This window comes from Podarcis erhardii, assembly GCF_964252035.2.
Source record: "Podarcis erhardii genome assembly, chromosome: Z".
Classification (NCBI taxonomy): domain Eukaryota; kingdom Metazoa; phylum Chordata; class Lepidosauria; order Squamata; family Lacertidae; genus Podarcis; species Podarcis erhardii.
In genome coordinates, this window is record NC_138504.1 from 35654515 (window position 1) to 35674245 (window position 19731).

At 44.2% G+C, this 19731-nt stretch overlaps 1 protein-coding gene across 6 annotated transcripts in view; it reads left to right on the top strand.

The window, feature by feature from the left end:
* Positions 1 to 13614, top strand: part of FUBP3 (far upstream element binding protein 3) — a 60623-nt gene extending 47009 nt beyond the window's left edge. For all 6 annotated transcript variants that reach the window (XM_081847124.1, XM_081847126.1, XM_081847121.1 and 3 more), the window contains 6 exons: positions 4222 to 4382; positions 5444 to 5517; positions 6184 to 6260; positions 8021 to 8092; positions 10208 to 10335; positions 11969 to 13614. In XM_081847124.1, coding sequence (XP_081703250.1) covers positions 4222 to 4382; positions 5444 to 5517; positions 6184 to 6260; positions 8021 to 8092; positions 10208 to 10335; positions 11969 to 11977 — 521 coding nt within the window. In that variant the 3' untranslated portion in view covers positions 11978 to 13614. The remainder of the gene's footprint in view (positions 1 to 4221; positions 4383 to 5443; positions 5518 to 6183; positions 6261 to 8020; positions 8093 to 10207; positions 10336 to 11968) is intronic.
* Positions 13615 to 19731: the final 6117 nt, after the last annotated feature.

A 19731-nucleotide genomic window follows, 5' to 3' on the forward strand; every position in this document is an offset into this window, starting at 1 on the left:
AGACAGCTGCCTCTCCGGGGCCCCATTGGATTTCCATGATAAACGCAGCAGTCTTGACAGATAGCGTGGCCAGTCCCTTCTCTTGTCAACATTGCCTTTTAGCCCCGTTTGATTAATTGCTTTACAATTTCACGTCCAGCTGCGGGGGGCCTCGCCTGCTCGGTCGCTCCCCCACCCACCCACATGCATCCGTGGTCAGGTGGAAGAATGGAAGCTCTTCTGTTGAATGGGTCTGTGCAGAAAGGCGCCATGTTCGAAGCGGGTGACCCTCGCTCGTGAACAGAGGCGAAACTTCTGGCATTGGGCAGCACAACGTCATGTCATCCCCCCTCATAATTGTGCTGCCCTTGAAGGCGCTTCCTCTGTGTGGGTTGGGAGTTGCTCAGAATGGGGATGGGAGGAAGCTAGACTTTCCCAGAGAGTTGAAACTCACCATCAGTGCCTGTGGTGCATTTTCTTATTTGCAGCAACAAATATTTCCTCCATTCAGTGTTTGTGGGTTTTTGTAGTGCTTTGGGCGGCAAGGGGGAGAACGCTACAAAACTTGGTTTTGACCAGAGGCAATGGTCAGACAAAAGTGAGTCTGTGACCAATCACTGCCTCCATTGTACCGCTTTTCTCCTCTATTGAGAGATCAGTAGTCCGTCCCCAGCTAGCTTTGCAGAATTCCTCACTCCTAGCCCATAGAAAGAATTTAATTATTTTGAAACGGAGAACCACACTCTTTTTTTTCTGTTTTCTTTTCAAAGAATCTCATACTCAAATTAACGCGGCACTGAGAGGCATAAGCAGGCGTTTTATTGAGTAGCGGCTAATTATCTGTCCTCATTTCTCCTTCCTCGAAGGAAATGTCTTTGGGAGTGAGATTCCCCTTTTGAATGCCTCTGGGAGGGCAAAAGGTCCAAGGCCGATGGGTGGACTTCTCAAGGGGCAGAGGGGGGAAAAGGTGACGCTCACTTACACATTTAACATCCAAACAAGAAGCTTCCTAAAAGAAAGAGGATAATGGTGTATTTAAGTTTCATGACATCCTAACGTCATGTTTTGAAACAACGTATTTCAAATAGTGGGCTCGCTGGCGGCGTTTCATTATGAGCCGGTTTTAACTGACGGGCTGTTTTTGAGCGATGTGATGACTTAGTAAATTGAGCTGCAGGATAATGCCTTAAGTCCTCTTTTTAGCAAAGTCCCTTTGGAATTGTATTGCTTACGAATGGGCTGTGTTGGTAGTAACAAACCAAAAGAGGGATCCTGAATGCAGTGGGAAGGCGGACTAACTGAAGGAGGGGTCCCCGTGGAGGCAGCCTTGCCCAAAACGCAAAGCTGGCAGTGCCTGTTGATCATGGGGGGGGGGGGGAGTTACGGTGACAATACTTGCCCCACCATTTTTAAGTTGTACATGCAGAAAAAAGCATGCATTCCCATGAAAAGGCTGTTGCTTCAACTTTTCTCCTTCACAAACTTGCATTTGTGTGTGTAATAGATGTAAATGGAAGTGTGCCAAGTAAGTCCCTCCAGTCTGTAGAATTTCCACTTCTACAACAGCCACACACACAGTCTCTGCTCTGCATTCATTATGAGTTGTTCCTCTAGTGTGGGAGGTCCTTTGGAACTCCCTGGCTCTTGACATTAGGCAGGCACCATCTCCCTGCAAACCTTTCCATTTCGGCAGGCCTACCCAGAGAGGAATGATTTGGTAAAGTCTGTTCATAAATGTGTTTTTTAGACATTCTAATCTTTTTAGAAGTTGTTAAACATCTTACTTACATTTTCTTTTCATTTTCTTTTTATTTTTTTAATCACAGGTATGTTTGCTGCCCTGGCTTACTTTTGGGAGTTGGGGCAGGTTATGATTGTAATAAAATAACATCTAATCTACTGCTCGAAGCCTGAATTGGTTATAGTCCAGGAAGATTTTTTTAACCATTTGCTTGATTGCAGTGCTTCTGAATACCAGTTGCTGCAAACTGTAGGAGGGGGAGAGAATGTTCTTGTGCTGAAGTCTTGCTTGAGGGTTTCCTCGCTGGGGCATCTGGTTAGCCACTGTGAGAACAGGATGCTAGCCTTGGTGGGCTGCTGGCCCGATCCAGCCGTGAGGCTCTTCTTATACATTCGGTCAGATTGGATGGTTTTCTTAAGAGTCGGGAGAAGCAGCAGCCGTTTCGTTCCATGCTGGGTTGAATTGCTTGCTTTGCATGGATATCAACTCAGCGTGCGTTTTTATTCCTGGTAGCTGCCAGCTTAGGAGTTGCTCCAGTTACTTGCGCTAACCCATCGGAAAGGGAGTTGGCCGAACAGAGCAAGCTGCCGCAGATGCTCAACTAATTGGTTTTGTCCGCTTGGATCGGCAGAGTGCCCTCTCCACCCTGTTGCCTTGGGTTTTGACTGGTGGCTGTATCCAGGACCAGGAGGGGTCAAGCATATCACAACTCCCCACCCCTTTTGTCTCCCTCTCTCCAAGCTGAGGCTAACCTCCCCTCTTGTGTGAAATTCCGACAGAAGAAGAATTGGCCCATTGTAGCCGCTGCCTTTGTTAAGCAAATTTCATTAAGAGACGGAGACCCTCCTCCAAGACCGTATGTGTGCTGCTGCCTTTTTCTCCCCCTGGCCCGCCAAGTCAAACCAAACTTTCATTAGTCGTGCTCCACCCTAGTACAAGCTGCTACTGTTTCACACTCGTTTTTTAAAAACAAAACAAAGGTAGCATCTTCAGAGTTTCCTTCACTATCGGCAGACATCCCACAAGCTCTTCCTGAGATAACCAAAGACCTCTTCTGGGAATTTGCTGGGATAAATTGTGCTCTGGCTGCATGATTGCACCGTGAGGGAGCAGCTAATTGCACCAGTGTCCGTTCACCTGCTTATTCACCTACAAAAGGAAGCTGCAGATTAGGTCCCCTGAGGGGTTGCTCTCTTCTAACCTACCGGTTTCCTTCTAATCTGCACTGGCTACCAATTCAGGAAGATCGCAAGCTGCTTTATGCTGAGTCAGACCACTGCTCCATCTTTCTCAGTATTGTCCACACTGACTGGCAGCAGGGAATGTTCCCAGTCCTCCCTGGAGATTTCAGTGAGGATTGAACCTGTGGCCTTCTGCATGCAAAGCAGCTGCTCTGCCACTGACCTGTGGTCCTTCCCCTAAAAATCAACTTAAGATTCCAGTCCTCATGGTTCTGAATTAAGGGCTGGTTTAAATATGGACATAGGGAGCTACCTTACTGAATCAGACCGTTGGTCCACCTACGCCTATAGCCTGCAATGATCAGCAGCACTGTTCCATGGTTTCAGGCAGCAAACATTTCCGGCCTTACCTGGAGATTCTGGGGATTAACCCTGGCACTCTTCATGCAAGGAAGGTGCTCTGCCACTGCTCATGAAGAGTGCCAGGGTGCCTTCTTTAATTTACTATCATGCCAGATTCAGGGGGGCACTAAAAGGCAAATGGGTGGCAGTGGGAGCTGGAGATGTAAATGACTATTTGTAAAGGAGTCATTGGATCGGTTTAATCAATTACGTTAGGTAAATTAAAACTAAATAGTTTTTAAGAAAAGACAAATTTTGGATAAGTACTAGGCTAAATTTAAACTTTTAAGGTTTGAATAATTGATATCTAAAATCAGAGACACAACATTGGAAAAATAGATAACAAAAATGGAAATAAGGTGATAAATTGCTGGTTAGATATATATAAATTAGGAACGCAGGAGCGGGAGATGTGAGGGAGTCCAAAGAAGTTAAGAAAATATGTTACGATATGTGTTACTTTGTTTCTTTATTTGTATGGTAATTAAAAAAAAACTTTTAATAAATATTTATAAAAAAATAAATAAAACTAAATAGTTTTAACTGTGTTTTGAATAAATGTGCCATTAATTGTTACTGTTTTGAATTTTATTGTGTTGTTAGCTCTCTTAGTGGATTATGCAAACTGCTATTCTGAATAACGCTTTTAATAGGGGGCACTGGGGTGAGTTTATAGAACCACAGAGCAGGGTGGTGGGCCAAAAAAAGTTGGGAAACACTGGTTTATACTGGGCCATGATGGGAGTTGTAGTCCAAGATAATTGAAGGACATGGCAGTATGATGAGGACAGATCTAATCCATGTGGTTGGACCTTCCTCCTTCTCTTTCATGCACTCACAATAACTGCTGAATATATAAAGTAAAAGTCTGATCATGTTCCCTCTCCTTTTTCTTCCTCCCCTCTTCCTTCTTTGCAGGGGGAGAGAATATCAAGAGCATAAACCAACATTCTGGAGCCCATGTAGAGCTCCAGAGAAACCCACCTCCCAACACCGACCCTAATGTACGGATATTCACCATTCGGGGCATCTCCCAGCAGATTGAGCTTGCGAGACATCTCATAGATGAGAAAGTTGGTGTAAGTTTCTTTCCCTTCCCCATCTACTTTCTTCTTCATTTTTTAAAATAAAAAAATATTTTGAAAATTGCAGTCCAATGAAGAACAAGACTAGCAAAACAATGTCATTGTTACAGTATACAGCTAGAAAGAAGTGATAAGTATTGAAATAATAGAATCATATAATTGTAGAGTTGGAAAAGGACCCCAAGGGCCATCTAGTCCAACCCCTTGCAAATCACCATCCAATTGGTCTATAACAGGCATAGGCAAACTCCGGCCCTCCAGATGTTTTGAGACTACAATTCCCATCATCCCTGACCTCTGGTCCTGTTAGCTAGGAATGATGGGAATTGTAGTACCAAAACATATGGAGGGCCGGAGTTTGCCTATGCCTGGTCTATAAAAAACCCCACCAGGATCAAAACATCCACCGTGGTCATTCTCCTTCAGTACTTGAGGCTCTTTTTTTATTTGCAAAGGTGGTTGGCGTTTTTGCCGGATGCTAAGTCCCAGGAAATGGTTTGGGGCAACATTGTTCCCATTGTACAGATGCGGAAACTGTTCTGAGGCCTAGAGCCAGTGCTGGGGAAACCCAACAGCCCCATGCAGCGCGTCCTATGCATCTTGCATAAGAACTCTGGGATTAATTGCCAGCTGCAATCAGACAGGCAACTAACGTCACAATGCTCAGGCGCCCATTTGAAGGCATTTTTATTTGAGAAGGCCTTACCCAGTGGGTGGCCCAATCCCTTACGTAATATTAATTTGCATATATGCAGATAGGCTTTTTTACTGTTTTTCTAGAATTCATAATATAGGGATTTACTGCTCTTAGTGGTTTCAGGGAATGATTTTACTGTTTGTTTTTTAATAAAGTGGGCTTTGCATTGCTTATCCTACTTTTATCTTGTACCCCTCTTTGAACAGCCTCTGACTATGAAGCTGTTTATAAATCTGTAAAAATGAAAGAGAATTAAATTCTTCATTTTGAGAAGCCTTCCTCAGCACCTTAAATCTCAGGTGCAGTCTCACTAAGTCCAGACAGTGGTGAATAAATTACCTGTTTGTTTTTTCTCCAGGGTACTGGTCTGGGTGGTCCTGGAGGTTTTGGCCAGAGCCCCTTCAATCAGGCACCTGCTACACCTCACCAAAAGTAAGTAGTTTACTTGCCTGCTTTCCCTTCACCTTTAGGCTGCTCCCCCGCCATCAAATAGGATTGTAGGTGTGATTATCATTGAGCAGCATCCTTGGTCTGCAATGATTTTACAAAAGAACAAGAAGTCTGTGCACTGCCCTGATGAACTTAATTAAAGCCTGTAATTTTGAGGCTCTGGGAGATGGGAGTTGGGGGCAGGGACTGTGGCCCTCCCAAGTGTTACTGGGATGCCTGTAGCCACATGCAGCCTTAGAAGGTTGATAAACATAGCATGGGCTTCCCTTCCCTGTCATAAATCTCATTGGTTCCTTCCATTGGATTATTGGTTGGGCAGGAGGCCGTTTTACCATTGACTTAAATCAAGTTGGGAGACTGTTAGCTCTCCTGAGTTAACTCCCACCATTCTTGGCTATTGCCCATGCTTGCTGGGGCTAATGGGAGTTGTAGTACAGCAGCATCTGGGCATGGGAAAGGTTCTAAGAAAATACTCCACTGGAACCAGCGCCTTTTTATACCAATGTGTCAGTAGTGAAACTTATCCACACCTAATCTCTTACACAGCATGGTCTGTTTCAACACTTTTCAACAAACTTTAATCCCAACTCACCAGTGTGCCTGGACTACCTTTCACTCCTCTGTTGCTAATGGCCTTGTCTTCCACAGCGGTCCTCAGGCGTTCATGACGCAGGGTTGGGGTGGCACCTATCCGACGTGGCAGCAGCCTGGGCAGCAGGTTCCAAGTAAGTGTATTGTAATTGTAGAGATTGCAGGGGGACGGGTGCAAGGGTCGCCCATGTTTAAGTTGATTCGGCTCAGCTGTGGGGGACCTTTTACTCTCCATATGTCACTGGGCTACATCTCCCATTTACCATTGGCTATGCTGATGGGAGTCATGGTCCAATAGTATACGGAGGGCTACAGGTTGCCCACCCTGGGACTCGTAAAGGAAGCATGACTTCAAACATACAATATCTGGAGTTCCCTGTCATGCGGCAGCCCAGTTTTCTACTAGCACTTTAGCTAAACTTTTGCTAAGCAGGTGCATATGGGAACTTGTAAAAATCACAGCCACTTCATTCCTTCCCCCTCTCCCTCCGATCATCCTGCTTGCCACACAACTCACACCAAAGCTATGGTTTAGCTTAACCCTATGTCCAGATCTAGGCTCTTGGTTTGTCTGGAGCAAGACAAACCATGAGCTCAGGTTTGCGTGTTAGGCATATCTGTAGCAGCCTATTAACTTGGGCTTTCCACTCTCCCCACCCTAATAATTCCATTGTAAAAATTCCATTAAGATTGAGACTGAATCGTGCTCAGAGCTCTGCTCATCAGAACTAACAACAAGTACCTGCTTCTTTCCCCTTCTGCCTCTGAGCAGAGGGGGCACCTTCTCCTCCCCACAGCCCTCCCCCACATGTCCTCTAGATTTTAATTTCCCCACCTTCAGTAAATTAGGTGGGGTGAAAACACTTTGCCATGGAACACGGTGTCCCATCAACCTTGCTGCAGACTCTATGTCGTTCTCCTTGGAAGAGAATGCTTTGGTCAAGTCCTTTTTAACTGCCCTCAACACTCTTCAAGTTAGGACTTTGCTTCCCTGCACATCACTGTCCTCCTCTTCCCCCACCACACAACCACCCTTGCTACAAAAACTTCCCATTGCAACAGGATTGGGGGGGGGTAGTTAGGTGGTCAGAAGGTGCTATTAGTTTTTATTGCCCACTTTCCATTAAAAATCTAGAATGCCAGCTCTTTAGAGGGAAGCCTTCTCCATAAACCCTGTTCTGGGCATGTAGTCAGGTTGCAGCTCAGCATTTGAGCTCATCATTTGCATGCAAAAGGTTCCAAGTTCAATCTCCAGGTGAGTCTAGGAAATATGCTTGTCTGAAATTCCAGAGAGCCACTGCCAGTCTGTACACAATGCTGCTCTAGATGAACCAATGGCCAGACATTAACAGCCAGCTTCCTGTGCTCCTGTTTAATTCAGCCCTTTATTCAGAACTACGAAGACTAAAACCTTGGTTTGCTTTTTTAGAGGAAGGTTCATAATTCAGTGGTTAAAGCAGATAGCTTTATGCTCTATGAATTTGTCTAATCCCTCTTCAAAAAGCTGGATGCTTAGCTATGGTATAGCTTAGCATTACTAGCAAACTAGGGCAGGTTGTGGTAGAGAACTCCTGGTATTATATGCTTGGAAGAAGTACACTCTCCACCATGAGCTACTTTGGGGGCCTAATTGCCTATCATGCAGGGCTAGTGTTGTGTGTGTTGTGGTGTTATTATTTATTTATTTATTTATTTAATTTATATACCACCCTATAGTCGGAGGTCTCAGGGTGGTTCACAGAATAAAATCAAAATATAAAACCACAAAATACATAATCAAAATAAAAACAACAACCCAATAACACCCCCCAAGTGTAAGAAGCACTGTTCTCTGCACCTCCCACCCATTATTCTTTCTTCTCCTTTTCTCCTCTCTCCTTGGTGTCTTGTACAGGTCAACAGAGCCAACAGCAGAACAGCCAACCAGACTACAGCAAGGCGTGGGAGGACTATTACAAGAAACAGAGTGAGTGAAAATGAGTTGGGTTGGGGGCGGGTGTTGCAGTAATTAAGAGTGTTGAACTAGGACCTGGGAGAGACCAGGGTTCAAATACCCACTTGGCCATGAAGCTCACTAGGTGACTACGGGCCAGTCGCTACCTCTCAGCCTAGCCTTCCTCACAGGGTTACAGGTTACAGGGACAGGTGGACTGTTGTTATTACCAATTTACCCACCCTTCACCCTAAGGTCCCAGGGTGGGTTACAAGAATTAAAACACAGAATTAAAAGCACTTTAAAGCACCTTGCCACTACAGAAATAAGCTGGGTTCCAAAAATATACCTCTCAAGTGTCAAAACCCAGGATGAAGAAGTACATCTACAACATTCTTGTTGGCACCCGGTCTACCTCAATGAAGGACAATGAAGGAGTGCTCCTTTGGGGGTGAAGTCAAACTGTTGGAGAGTTGCAGCTCCTTCTGTGGCTGTAGAAACCAAAACGGAAGAGACATGTTTTGTTGCAGCTGGGGCAGATGAATGCGTCTGGTTGTGCTGCTGCAGATGCACCATGGCGTTTCTTCTCTCTACACTCCTCCCAGTAGTCAATCCTCCTCTGGTCACTGCTACTAATGCATGACCTGACTGTCTCCAGGCACTGTGGTTGTCTGCAAGGGATTACCACATGGCAGGGTTGATGTTGTCAGCCTTTCAGTTCACATTTGCAGACATCTTTGTAACACACTTGGTCTGCCAACAGACCTAGTGCCTAATGCCAGCTCCTTGTACAGCGCATCCTTTGGGAGCCTGCCTAGAAGAGCACATATTCTTTTGAGACTCTGCTGGACATGTGATCCTCCAAGCCTTCCTGATGTAGTGCATGTGGAAGGCATTGAAGCTACACTTCTGGCAGGTGTAAGCTGCCCATGTCTCACTACCATAAAGCTCAATGTGTAAGTTTGGTGGACCTTCATCTTGGTATTGGACGTTAGCATCATATTCTCCCATATCCCTTTGGAGAGGCAAGGCATTGCTGTAGCTGCCTTGCCAATACACTTGTTTAGCTCAGCATCAGTGGAGAGGTTGCTGGTTATGGTGGAGCCCAGGTAGCCCAGGTAGACAAAACCATCTACCACCTCAAGTGTGTGGTCGCCAGTGCTGATGACATCCTGACCCAAAATGTTGGTGTTCACTAGGCTGATGGTGAGGCCGAACTCCCTGCAGACTCAGGCAAAATGGTAGGTGGTTTCTGTAGTTTCCTCAAGAGTGCGCTGTCAAGGCTTCATCATCTGCAAACAACATCTCAAGACACTTTTGTCTTGGCACAGAGACTTCCCGGGGTGAACAAACCCCCATTGCTCCTTGAGTGGATGTACACACTGTCTGCATTTGAACTGAAGTCATGTGAGAGTAACAAGAAGAAGAATATGTCAAAGGGAGTTGGGGTTGAGAGCACAGCCCTGCTTCAAACCACTCTTTATAGGGAAGTCACTGGAGGATGAGCTGGAGTTCTGGATGGTGCTGCACCCGTTTTTTGTTGAAGGACACAGTGATCTTGTGGAGGTTAGGTGGACATCCTGTCTTGTTAAGCTATGTGAAGAGTCTCTTTGGTTGACTAGGTCAAAGGCCTTCATCAGGTCTATGAATGCAATGTGTAAGGGGTTTCTCTGCTCTCATCATTTCTCTTGCAACCAGTCTTAGCAACCAAGAAAGATTCTGTATAGTATGGAGGTAATCTTCCAGGTATTTGGGGCCTGAGTCATTGTGGATTAAACCTAGAACCTTCTGTATTGCAAAACAGATGCTCTACCACAGTGTTGTAGCCTTTCTCCTAAAAATAAAGATTCTAGTCCTCGTGAGTCTGATTTAAGTAGGAATATAAGAAGCGGTTGTTCTCTGAGTCAGACACTGTCAGTAGCTCTCCAAGGTTCTGGGCTGAGGACATGCTTACTGTGCATGTTTGGGATCTTAACCCTGAGGGTTGTTGGGGGGGGGGACTAATAATGATTAAAGGATGCCTGCCCTGGGTCCTGTATTTGGAAAGGGGAGGGATCAGGGTTTGGTGGGTGCATTTGAGTATTTTCTTACTTGCTTCCTCTGACGTTTGACTCTTTGTTGTTCTTTCTCCACCTCCTATCCCTCCAGGTCACGCTGCCACTGCTGTGTCTCAAGCCAGCTCCCAGCCTGACTACACGATGGCCTGGGCAGAGTATTACAGACAGCAGGCTGCTTATTATGGGCAGACATTAGGGCAAGGCCAGGCCCACAACCAGGTGGGTCTCGCTTCTCTCTGCTGTATCTACACCCTTCTTCCTGATAGCTGTTTCCTTGCATTGTTTAGTCATGAAATAATTTCACAGAAACAACCAGTGTTGTGTATCTTACAAGATCGCTTGTGACATATCAGCAACTGCCTGCTCCCAAAGAATCACCTCCCAGTTTTTGAAACATTTTCTGCCTGGTTTTCTGGAAGGGGTGACTGCTTTCCAAACCTAGTTTACCAAAGTTTAACTTTGTTTAAACTTGAAACTTAGGTTTTTCCCCCCTCTCTCATAACGCTGGAACTCATGGACAGCCAGTGGAGCTGAACTTTGGAAGGTTCAGGACAGATGAAAGGAAGGGACTTCTTCACACAGGGCATAGTGAAACTGTGGAACTCACTCCCACAGGGGGCAGTGATGGCCACCAACCTGGATGGCTTTAAAAGAGGATTGGGCAAATTCGTGGAGGAGAGGGGCTATCGATGGCTACTTGCCATGATGGTTATGCTCTGCCTCCACAGAAGCAGTGGCACTTCCGAATACCAGTTTCTGGAAGCTGCAGGAGGTGAGAGGGCTTGTGCTCAAATCCTGTTTCCCACAGGCATCCATGTGACCACTGAGAGAACGAGAGGCTAGACTAGAAGGACCATTAGCCTCATTCAGCTGGCTCTTCTTACGTGAAGTTTTCCAAACTTGGCTTAGCCTCTTCTGGACCTGGTGAAAGCAAAGGCCAGAACTGTTAATAGTGTAGCTTGTGTTTCCAAATAATGGGCACCCTGCTGGCAAGCAGCTGGTTTTCTGTTTTCCCAAATTTTCTGAGAGCTGAGGTTTGTTTGTACTCCTCTTCTGAATTGAAATTGAAGTCACACTTTGCTCGTACACTTTAGCTTTTTAAGGTGGTGTGAGGTAGCATGGAATACTTGAGAATTGCCACCCCCTACATTTCTGTGCAGAGGCCAGTGGTAGATGTCTGCTAACTGGAGAAGAGGAGGTGCTCTTGCCCACTCCCCTGCCTTATAGCCCCCACTCCAAGGGGCTGTAACTCAGTAGTAGAGCATCTACTTTGAATTTTTATTTTATTTTATTTATTTTAATTTAATTTATAAACCACCCACTCTGTGCGGCTCACAGCATATGTTGAAACATACTAAAGCATCAAACATTTAAAACTCCCCGTTACAGAGCTGCCTTCAGGTGTCTTCTATAAATCAGATAGTTGGCTCTCAGATAGTATGTACAAGTTCCCAGGTCCGATGCCCACTGGCATCTCCACGTAGGGCTGGGAGCTGCTGCCATTCCCCCAAAATAATGACTCTAACAGACAGAGGCATCCTTCCACCTCTTGCATGCAGCAGGGAAGCTGTTTCTCAGATCAGGGAAGGGTGACCCTGTGGCCTTCTAACTGTTGCAAGACTCGTTCCCATCACACCTGAGCACCGACCATGCTCACTGGAGCAGGTGGGAATTGCAGCCCAGCAACATCTGGAAATCCACACAGGTTAGCCACCTCTAATCTAGGTGTGCCTTCCCAGTCTGATCCAGCAAGGTGGTTCTTGTGTTCTAAAATGTTCTTGAAAGTTTTCTTTCTTAACAGTGGTTTTTCATTTTGTCTCTCTCTTCCCTCCCCCCTTCTCCCCCTTTGCAGGAGCAGTAGAACAACATCCTTGACTCTTCTTTGTTTGTTATTTTCCCCTCCCTGCCCCCCCTTTTCTCTCTCTTGCTCTCTCGGAATCATTGTGGAAACAAACCTTTTTGTAACAGAGGGTTTCTAGATTTGCACCATTTTGATGAAGAAATCTTGCTTTGGTTTTTTTGGTGAAACACTAGTTGTTAGGATAATCTACACTGAACTTTTTTCTAAGAATCAGGAACAATTAGTAATGTACTTAACTTTATGGACTTTGCTGGGTAATCTGTTTGGGGGGAAATGTTAATTATTTTGGGGAGGCTTTTTTGTTTGTTTTCCAAATTTATAAGGAAAAGAAGAGAGAGAGTAAGAAAATAAGTGAAACTCCAGGGTCCTTTTTTGGGGTTGGGGGGAGAAGCCAGAGAATAACCATCATCGAATCTTACCCCAGAGCTGTGACATTTCAACAAGTGTTTTTAGTCCCCGTCCCCCCACCTCTTATTGTGTGTATTCCACCCCCCTTTCTTCCACCTTGTTTAAATCTTTTCTGTTGTAACAAAAAAAGGCTTGGAAGTCTTAGGTGATATGTAACAAATTAAAAAAAGAAAGAAATTTTTGAAAAACAGTATTTAAATATTCTTAAATATGTAAATTCATTAAATATATGACTTCTAATTTCTTGTATCTTGGCTCTTTTTTATTTTATTGCATTTTTAAGAAAAGAAAGAAAAGAAACTGAACTATGGTATGTTATTGTAATTAATTGTGTGAATTCTTTTATCAAGACAGTTACTGTTTGCTGTCAGGCTGGTTATCAAGGGGGGAATTTTTGTAGGGGGGGCTGTATAATTTTTAGAGATCTAAAGGGGTAATATAAAAAGATGTGTTTAATTTTTTTTTAGCAATTTTATTCTGCTTTCCATGTTCTCCATTTTCTGGTTGCATCTGCGTATCTAAGACCTCCAAGCTTTGTCTAAAACAAAAAACACACAAAAACAAAATACTTTTTGTCTATTTCAGAAATAAATACTCTTATTTTTAATATTAAGATAAAACTGCTATTATTAGTACTTTTAACAAACACTGTGGAACATTAAGTCATATAAAATAGTAGTAACTATTTTTTAATTCCAGGGTGTGTGTGTGTTTGCTTTCCCCTACCCCTCAATTTTTTTTGTTCATTTATAAGTATTTTCTTATCTTAATATTTGTCGAAATTTTACCTAGAGAAATAATAAAAAAAATAAATCTAGTATTAACCCCAGGTATGCCGCTGAATACTTTTTTGATTTAATAAAAGGGATATTATGGTTTCCAATGTTTACTTGTAGTGTTTTCTTGTACAGATAACAGTGTATTTTTAAAGGAGAAAAAAATAATAATAACGGGAAGTAAAGCTATTTTTTCTTGACATTTTTAATTGACCTGCGGGACATTCCGTTTTGAACTGTACTGAAGTTATTGTTCTAGGATCCTTCCCCCTCCCTGATTTCTTTATAATGCTTGAAATGTCTAACTATAGGTAAATGCAATTGGATAATATTGAGCATGATGTGTTTTAAACAAATGAAAAATTGTTCTTTTTATTTGACTGACAGTTGCATTTTACACTCTCTCTATAATAAAGCAAATCCACAAGGAAACTTGTGGGTTAAGTATTAAAAGTCTGTTTTTTATCACTGCTCCATTACCTGGAAAAAAAGATGTCATGTAGAAGCAGCATTTAAAAAAAAAATACTCCTCCCCATCCTCTCTATTTTATCTTTTTTTGTGGGTTTGTGTGTGTGACTAGCTTTTTTAAAGGCTATATTATAGTGCTGTTAGCTCCCAATCAAACCTTTCATTCTTTGTGAACTGTGCTGAAATTTCACACCTAGGTTCTCTTGCAACCGCAGAGCTGCAAAGGTGGTCTCTCCTTTCCCTCCCCAAAGTAAGGTGGTTATGGAACAGCCCCAGAGCAAGGAAGCATCTCGCTAAAAGGAGGCATGTTATAAGCAAAAAAAACTCAGATGATTTCCTGCTTCTCTTCTCTGCAACTCAAACTTGGGGAACAAGGTGGCATTTTTTTCTGCCTACCACTCTCATTTCTCCCCCTCCTTTCCCAGTCAGAACCCTCCTAATTTCAGGTCTGCAATTCTGGCCCCACTTACCTGCAAGTAAACCCTATTGAACCCAACAAGTCTTCCTCCATGGGTTGGTTGTGGCTCAGATTACGGTGCAAAATGCTTCTGTATTCCCCCCGAGTTCTTGGCATAAAACTCCTTTCCTGAAGATAATTGTATCATTACCCCTCTTAGTAGCTGTGTGTGTGTGTGTGTGTGTGTGTGTGTGAGGGAGAGAGAGAGAGAGAGAGAGAGAGAGAGAGAGAATATGGATTTGGTTGTGTGTTTGTTTGTTTTTGTTTGTTTTTTGATGTTTTATTTATTGTTTATGACTGCTTTTCTTATCATGTAATATGTTCTGTTCATGTCGTAAGCCACCTTGAGCATGCTTTGACCTATGGAAAGGAGGCATACAAATAAAATTATATATGTTGGTGTGTGTGCATGTGTGTGTGCATGTCTGTCCCCTTATTTATCCTCCCCCCCAAAAAAAATCCCCCCCCCCTTCTGTCAATCTAGATTGAATGTGTCCCTTTTTCTTTTTGGGGATTAGAGAAACTTTTCAACTGGTTTCCCAACCCAGATTAGGTCATACCCTGACTTTATGAAAGAAAAGAATGAAACCCACTATCAAGCTTCATCTTCTTCTCTCTCTCCCCCCCCCCCCCGCCCCACCCATTTACCTCCCCAACCAGCCTGGCATCTGTTCACTCACTCTTTTTAAAAACACACACACACGACCCCATCTGCAAAAGTGGCAACTCGGGGCCCCAGTTGAAAGCCGGAAGAAAGGAGGGGTTGGGTATGGCATCTCTTCAATACACCTCCAGAGAATCGAGAGGCACATATTGAAAGATGGGAATGGTAATAGCCACTTGGGCAGAAGAGAAGAAAAGCCGGGGGGGGGGCGCGGCGGATGGACGGACGGTTGGTATGCAACAGGGAAGAGGAGGTATAAATGCTGATGATGGGGAATAAGGGGGGAGGAGGAGGACATTACGGAGAAGACTTCCTCCTAATTCATCTTCCAAGCTCGCTGCCAAAAGAGCATTTGGTAGGTTTCTCAGGGAGCAATTGTGTGATAATGAACCCAAAGGTGTCCTTTAATTGAAGACAGGAGCATTGCGGCTCGTCCAACCCGAGACTCATAAATGGTCCAAGGGAGAGAAGCTGGGGAGGATGCATTTTCTTAAATGTATCTGTAAGTACACATGAGATAGCAGCTCCCTAGTGGAAATGTCCATAATATGAATTATGGAAACTGGCTTTCATGCAGCCCTAGTCCTCCCACTCCCCCCCCTTTAAATATCGAGTGGGTGGGGCAACCTACTTTCGCTAGGCCCTCAGAACTGGGCCGGCCATTAAGAATGGCGCCTCATGGAGCCGAGTTTTTCATAAGCAGTCTGGTGTCAGGGAATAAGTATTTTAAGTGCTTGAAATGTTACCAAATCGAGCAATCGATTTTTCATCTCTTTATCTCTGCCACCCCCACCCAGCACTAAGAGCTGCAGGAAAGTCGGGGGGGGGGGAGAGAGAACTTGGCATCCAGAACCAACTGTGGATGGTTTCGCTTTTACAGAACCATATATTTCCATTAATGTTTACTCCTGCACCTAACTGCTGGTGACGTGGCTCATCCTTACCAGAATCATTCTGAGCTACCATCAGCACCACCCACATTTCTTACAGCCCTCTCTACACTTTCTCCTGATGTTCTGGAAATTACAACTATATTTAGCTCTATGTTTAAAATCCCCATCTCTTTCGTTGTGAAGTTCTTCCAGTATCAGTGCCTGCAATGAGCTTTCTCCAGTATTTTTATGAACACAAGCCCTGATAAAGCAGAGCCAAAAATCCCTTAAGCAGGCTGTAGCCTCTATATTTTGTAGATTGCCTTCACCAGATCAATCCTGGTGCATATGCTAAGATCTACTTTGGGGGGGGGGTCCTCCTTGGCTGCCTACGGTTAAGATTGGTTAGGTTGGCTTTCTCAGTGATGGCCCCAGAACTGCGGACCTCTGGCCTTCCAGAAATAACCTCTGGCCTTCCAGAAATTGCTAAGCTGCATCTCCCATCAGCCCAAGCAAGCACAGCTAACAGCCAGGGGTGATGGGAGTTGTAGTTCAACATCTGGAGGGCCACAAGTTCACATACATGCAATTGCCCTATTGGTGGCCGCCATTGGTCCAGTGAGCAAGGAAGACCATCCTCATTGAGGCTTCCATGTAAAAGGTGGTAATTCAATTGGGTCTTGCAGAACAGGTTAAGGAGAGGAACAGTACATAGAGGCAGACCCCAATGACAAACAGATTCAATCAATTCTGGTTTTGCTTCCATTCTCCCTGTGGAATTCTATGAGGGCAACACACAACATGTACTTCTTCAAGTAGCACAGAGTTAAAACTATGGAACTTGTTCCCACAAAAGGCAGTGGTGGCCACCATCTTGGATGGTTTTAAAATAGATCGGACAAATTGATGGAGGAGAGGGCTTTCAAAAGGCTACCAGCCAGGATATCCTTGCTGTGCCTCAACAGCTGGAGGCAGCAATACTACTGAACACCAGTTGCTGGAATCTACAGGGGGGAGAGGGCTTGGGCTCAGGTCCTGCTTATGGGCTTCTCATGAGGGCTTCTAGTTGGTTGTTGCGAGAAGAGGATTCTGGACTAGTGGCCCATTGGCCTGATCCAGCAGGCTCTTCTTACATTGAGACTGAGGAGGAGGAGGAAGCTGATGGGCTGTGTCGCCTCCTATATTGGTTGTAAGCAAGGAGGCAGGCCGGTGAGGGCCAGCTGAGGGCAGAATGAGGTCAGTGGGGCAGCACCTTATTCACCCTCCACTGGAACACCAAGATTAGCAGTTGCTGATAAATACAGCATCTTCTCAAACTCCCCCCATTCAATTTACCAAAGATGGGATAGTTTTCTTTCACTGAATCAGACCATTGGTCTATCTTGCTCAGTGTTGTCTACACTGACTGGCAGTGGCTTTCCTAGCCCTACCAGGTGATGTCATTCAGAACAGAACTTGGGACCTTCCATATTCTCTAACTACTGTGGCTCTAGTCTTCATTTTAAGTGGATATTTTATTTCCATACATATTCTTTCGTTTGGATATTGTCCTGTCAACACTGCAAGAATAAATATTTATCATACTGAAAGAAACCTGATGGTATCCGTCCTCTGGGTATCTAGATCTGACCATCTGTCCTTTTGCACATCTCTGGATCGGGTTCACTGATGACTGAGGTTGCAATCCTAATCCATCCTTCCAGGCATACAGGGGTAGTGGTGAATATACCAATCCATCTCTCCTGCCCCCACTCAATTTTTCAATCTTAAATTCAGTTTTTCACATTTCCTGCTCAGTTTTTGCAAAAAAAATATATTTTAAGTTCTCATGAGTGTTCATCATTTTAACATGAATTTTCCGCAACACACTTTTTTAATGCAGTTCCAATATACAGTAAACAGCTTTTGTAAAGCAGTGCTCCCTAGTAAAATGTATTTTGTATGTTTATTTTTCCTAACAGGTGTGTTTATCTGCATTCTGTATCCTTGTATGTGAATTTTTGTACACACTACTTGGCTAGAGAATTGCATTGCAAAATTCTGAGAAGTGTGAATTTCAAAGGATGGCTGCTTTTCAGTTTATGTATTGTTTCAGAAAGTGTGAATTAGGTAGGTTCACCTTTAAATGTGAATTGAGTTCAGTTCTCCCCACCCCCACCCCCACCCCCACCCCCACCCCACATCCTTTACTTCCAGAGCACCAAGGTTATTTATGAACCCATCTTACTCTAGCTAGCAAGAAATAACAAGGCTTTCAAGTTTATGAGGCTTTCAAGCACATAACTGCTTCAAATTTCTCCCTCTTCTCTACCTGGCAGTAAGTAAGCCCCATGGAATGCGTTCAGATATGGTAGACCAGATGTGAGGAACCCTTGGCCCTCCAGATATTGCTGAACTCCAGCTCCCATCATCCACTGGCCATGCTTGCTGGAACTGATAGGAATTTTAGTCCAGCAACATCTGGAGAGCCAAAGGCTCCCCACACTTGGATCTTACTCAGAAATGAGCCATATTGAAGTCAATGGGACTTACTCCCAGGTAGATTGGATAAGGATCACAGACTTGCATGGGAGCAATCCCTGCTGCACACAGATTTACTTTCAAACAAACATGAGGAAGCTCACAGTGTGGGTCATGTACCAAACATTCTTTGAAATGAAAATAGATTTTCTATGTCATTCTTAAATGAAAGGAGATAGGTCTCTTCCCTTGCATGCCTCCTCATAAGCAACCTGTGTGCTTAAATCGCGCTCTCTCTCGCTCTCTCCCCATCTTATTTACAGTAATTTGTATTAGCAAAGTATAACTCAGGGTGGGGGGGAGAGAGATTCGCTGCTGGTGGCTCAAGCATTATTTAGCTTAAGTATTTTCATTTGACAATACACTGATTTATTGCGATCTTATTTCCCTTCACCGTATTTATAACTTATTGATGGGATTCAAGGGTGGGGGGTTGGACACACACACACACAAACACCCATTCACCAACACTTTCCTCTACAGCGATTTGGGCCAGGTGTGTGTGTATTTTCACTCGTCCTTATGACATGAAAGGCAAAACAGCTGGGGCAAGATTCTACCAAAGCAGCGGGTGCTCAAGCGAAACTGAATGTCATCACAATGAAAAATTCTCACTCCATTTTGCAAAGCTTGCATGGTATGTGTGCAAACCAGCATATAAAAAAAATAAATATCTGAACTTTGGTATCCAAATGGTTTAAAAGAAAAAAAAAGTGTCAATGTCTAAGGCAGCATGTCTCTGAATGCCAGATTCTGGGAATCACAAGCAGGGAGAGTGCTGTTGGACCCAGGTTCTTCTTGGTGGCCACTGTGAGAACAGGGGGCTGGACTAGGTGGGGCCATCAACCTGATCCAGCATTCAGCCTCTGCTTATGTTCTACCTCCCCAGGCAGAGTTACCATTTGCTGGGAATCACAAGCAGGAAGAATTGCTGTTGCACCCAGGTCCGGCATGTAAGCTTCCATATATATATATATATATATATATATATATATATATATATATATTTTTGCTTTCGTAGATTTTCACGGGTACAGGAATGCAGGTTTTGGTGTCCTCGGGTGTCTTCCCGTGTAAAAGTTGGGGTGTCTAGGCGACGTTTCGACGAGGTCTCACTCGTCATCTTCAGGCTGGTGCTTTCGGCTTCTTGTTACTGGAACAGAGCAGGATCTCAGTGTTTGAGTTCCTATAAATACTGTAGAGGGGGTGTGGTGTATAGCCTCCAATGTTCTGGGCAGAGAGGAAGTTCCCAGGCTAGTGTGCCTTTTCTTCTTTTGTTCCTTAATTACTTGAGAGATATCTTGAGTGATTTCTTGAGTGATATCCTGAGTACCCACCTAAGTGGTACTCACCTAAGTGGTACTCAGGATATCAGGTGACCCACCTAAGTGGTACTCAGGATATCACTCAAGAAATCACTCAAGATATCTCTCAAGTAATTAAGGAACAAAAGAAGAAAAGGCACACTAGCCTGGGAACTTCCTCTCTGCCCAGAACATTGGAGGCTATACACCACACCCCCTCTACAGTATTTATAGGAACTCAAACACTGAGATCCTGCTCTGTTCCAGTAACAAGAAGCCGAAAG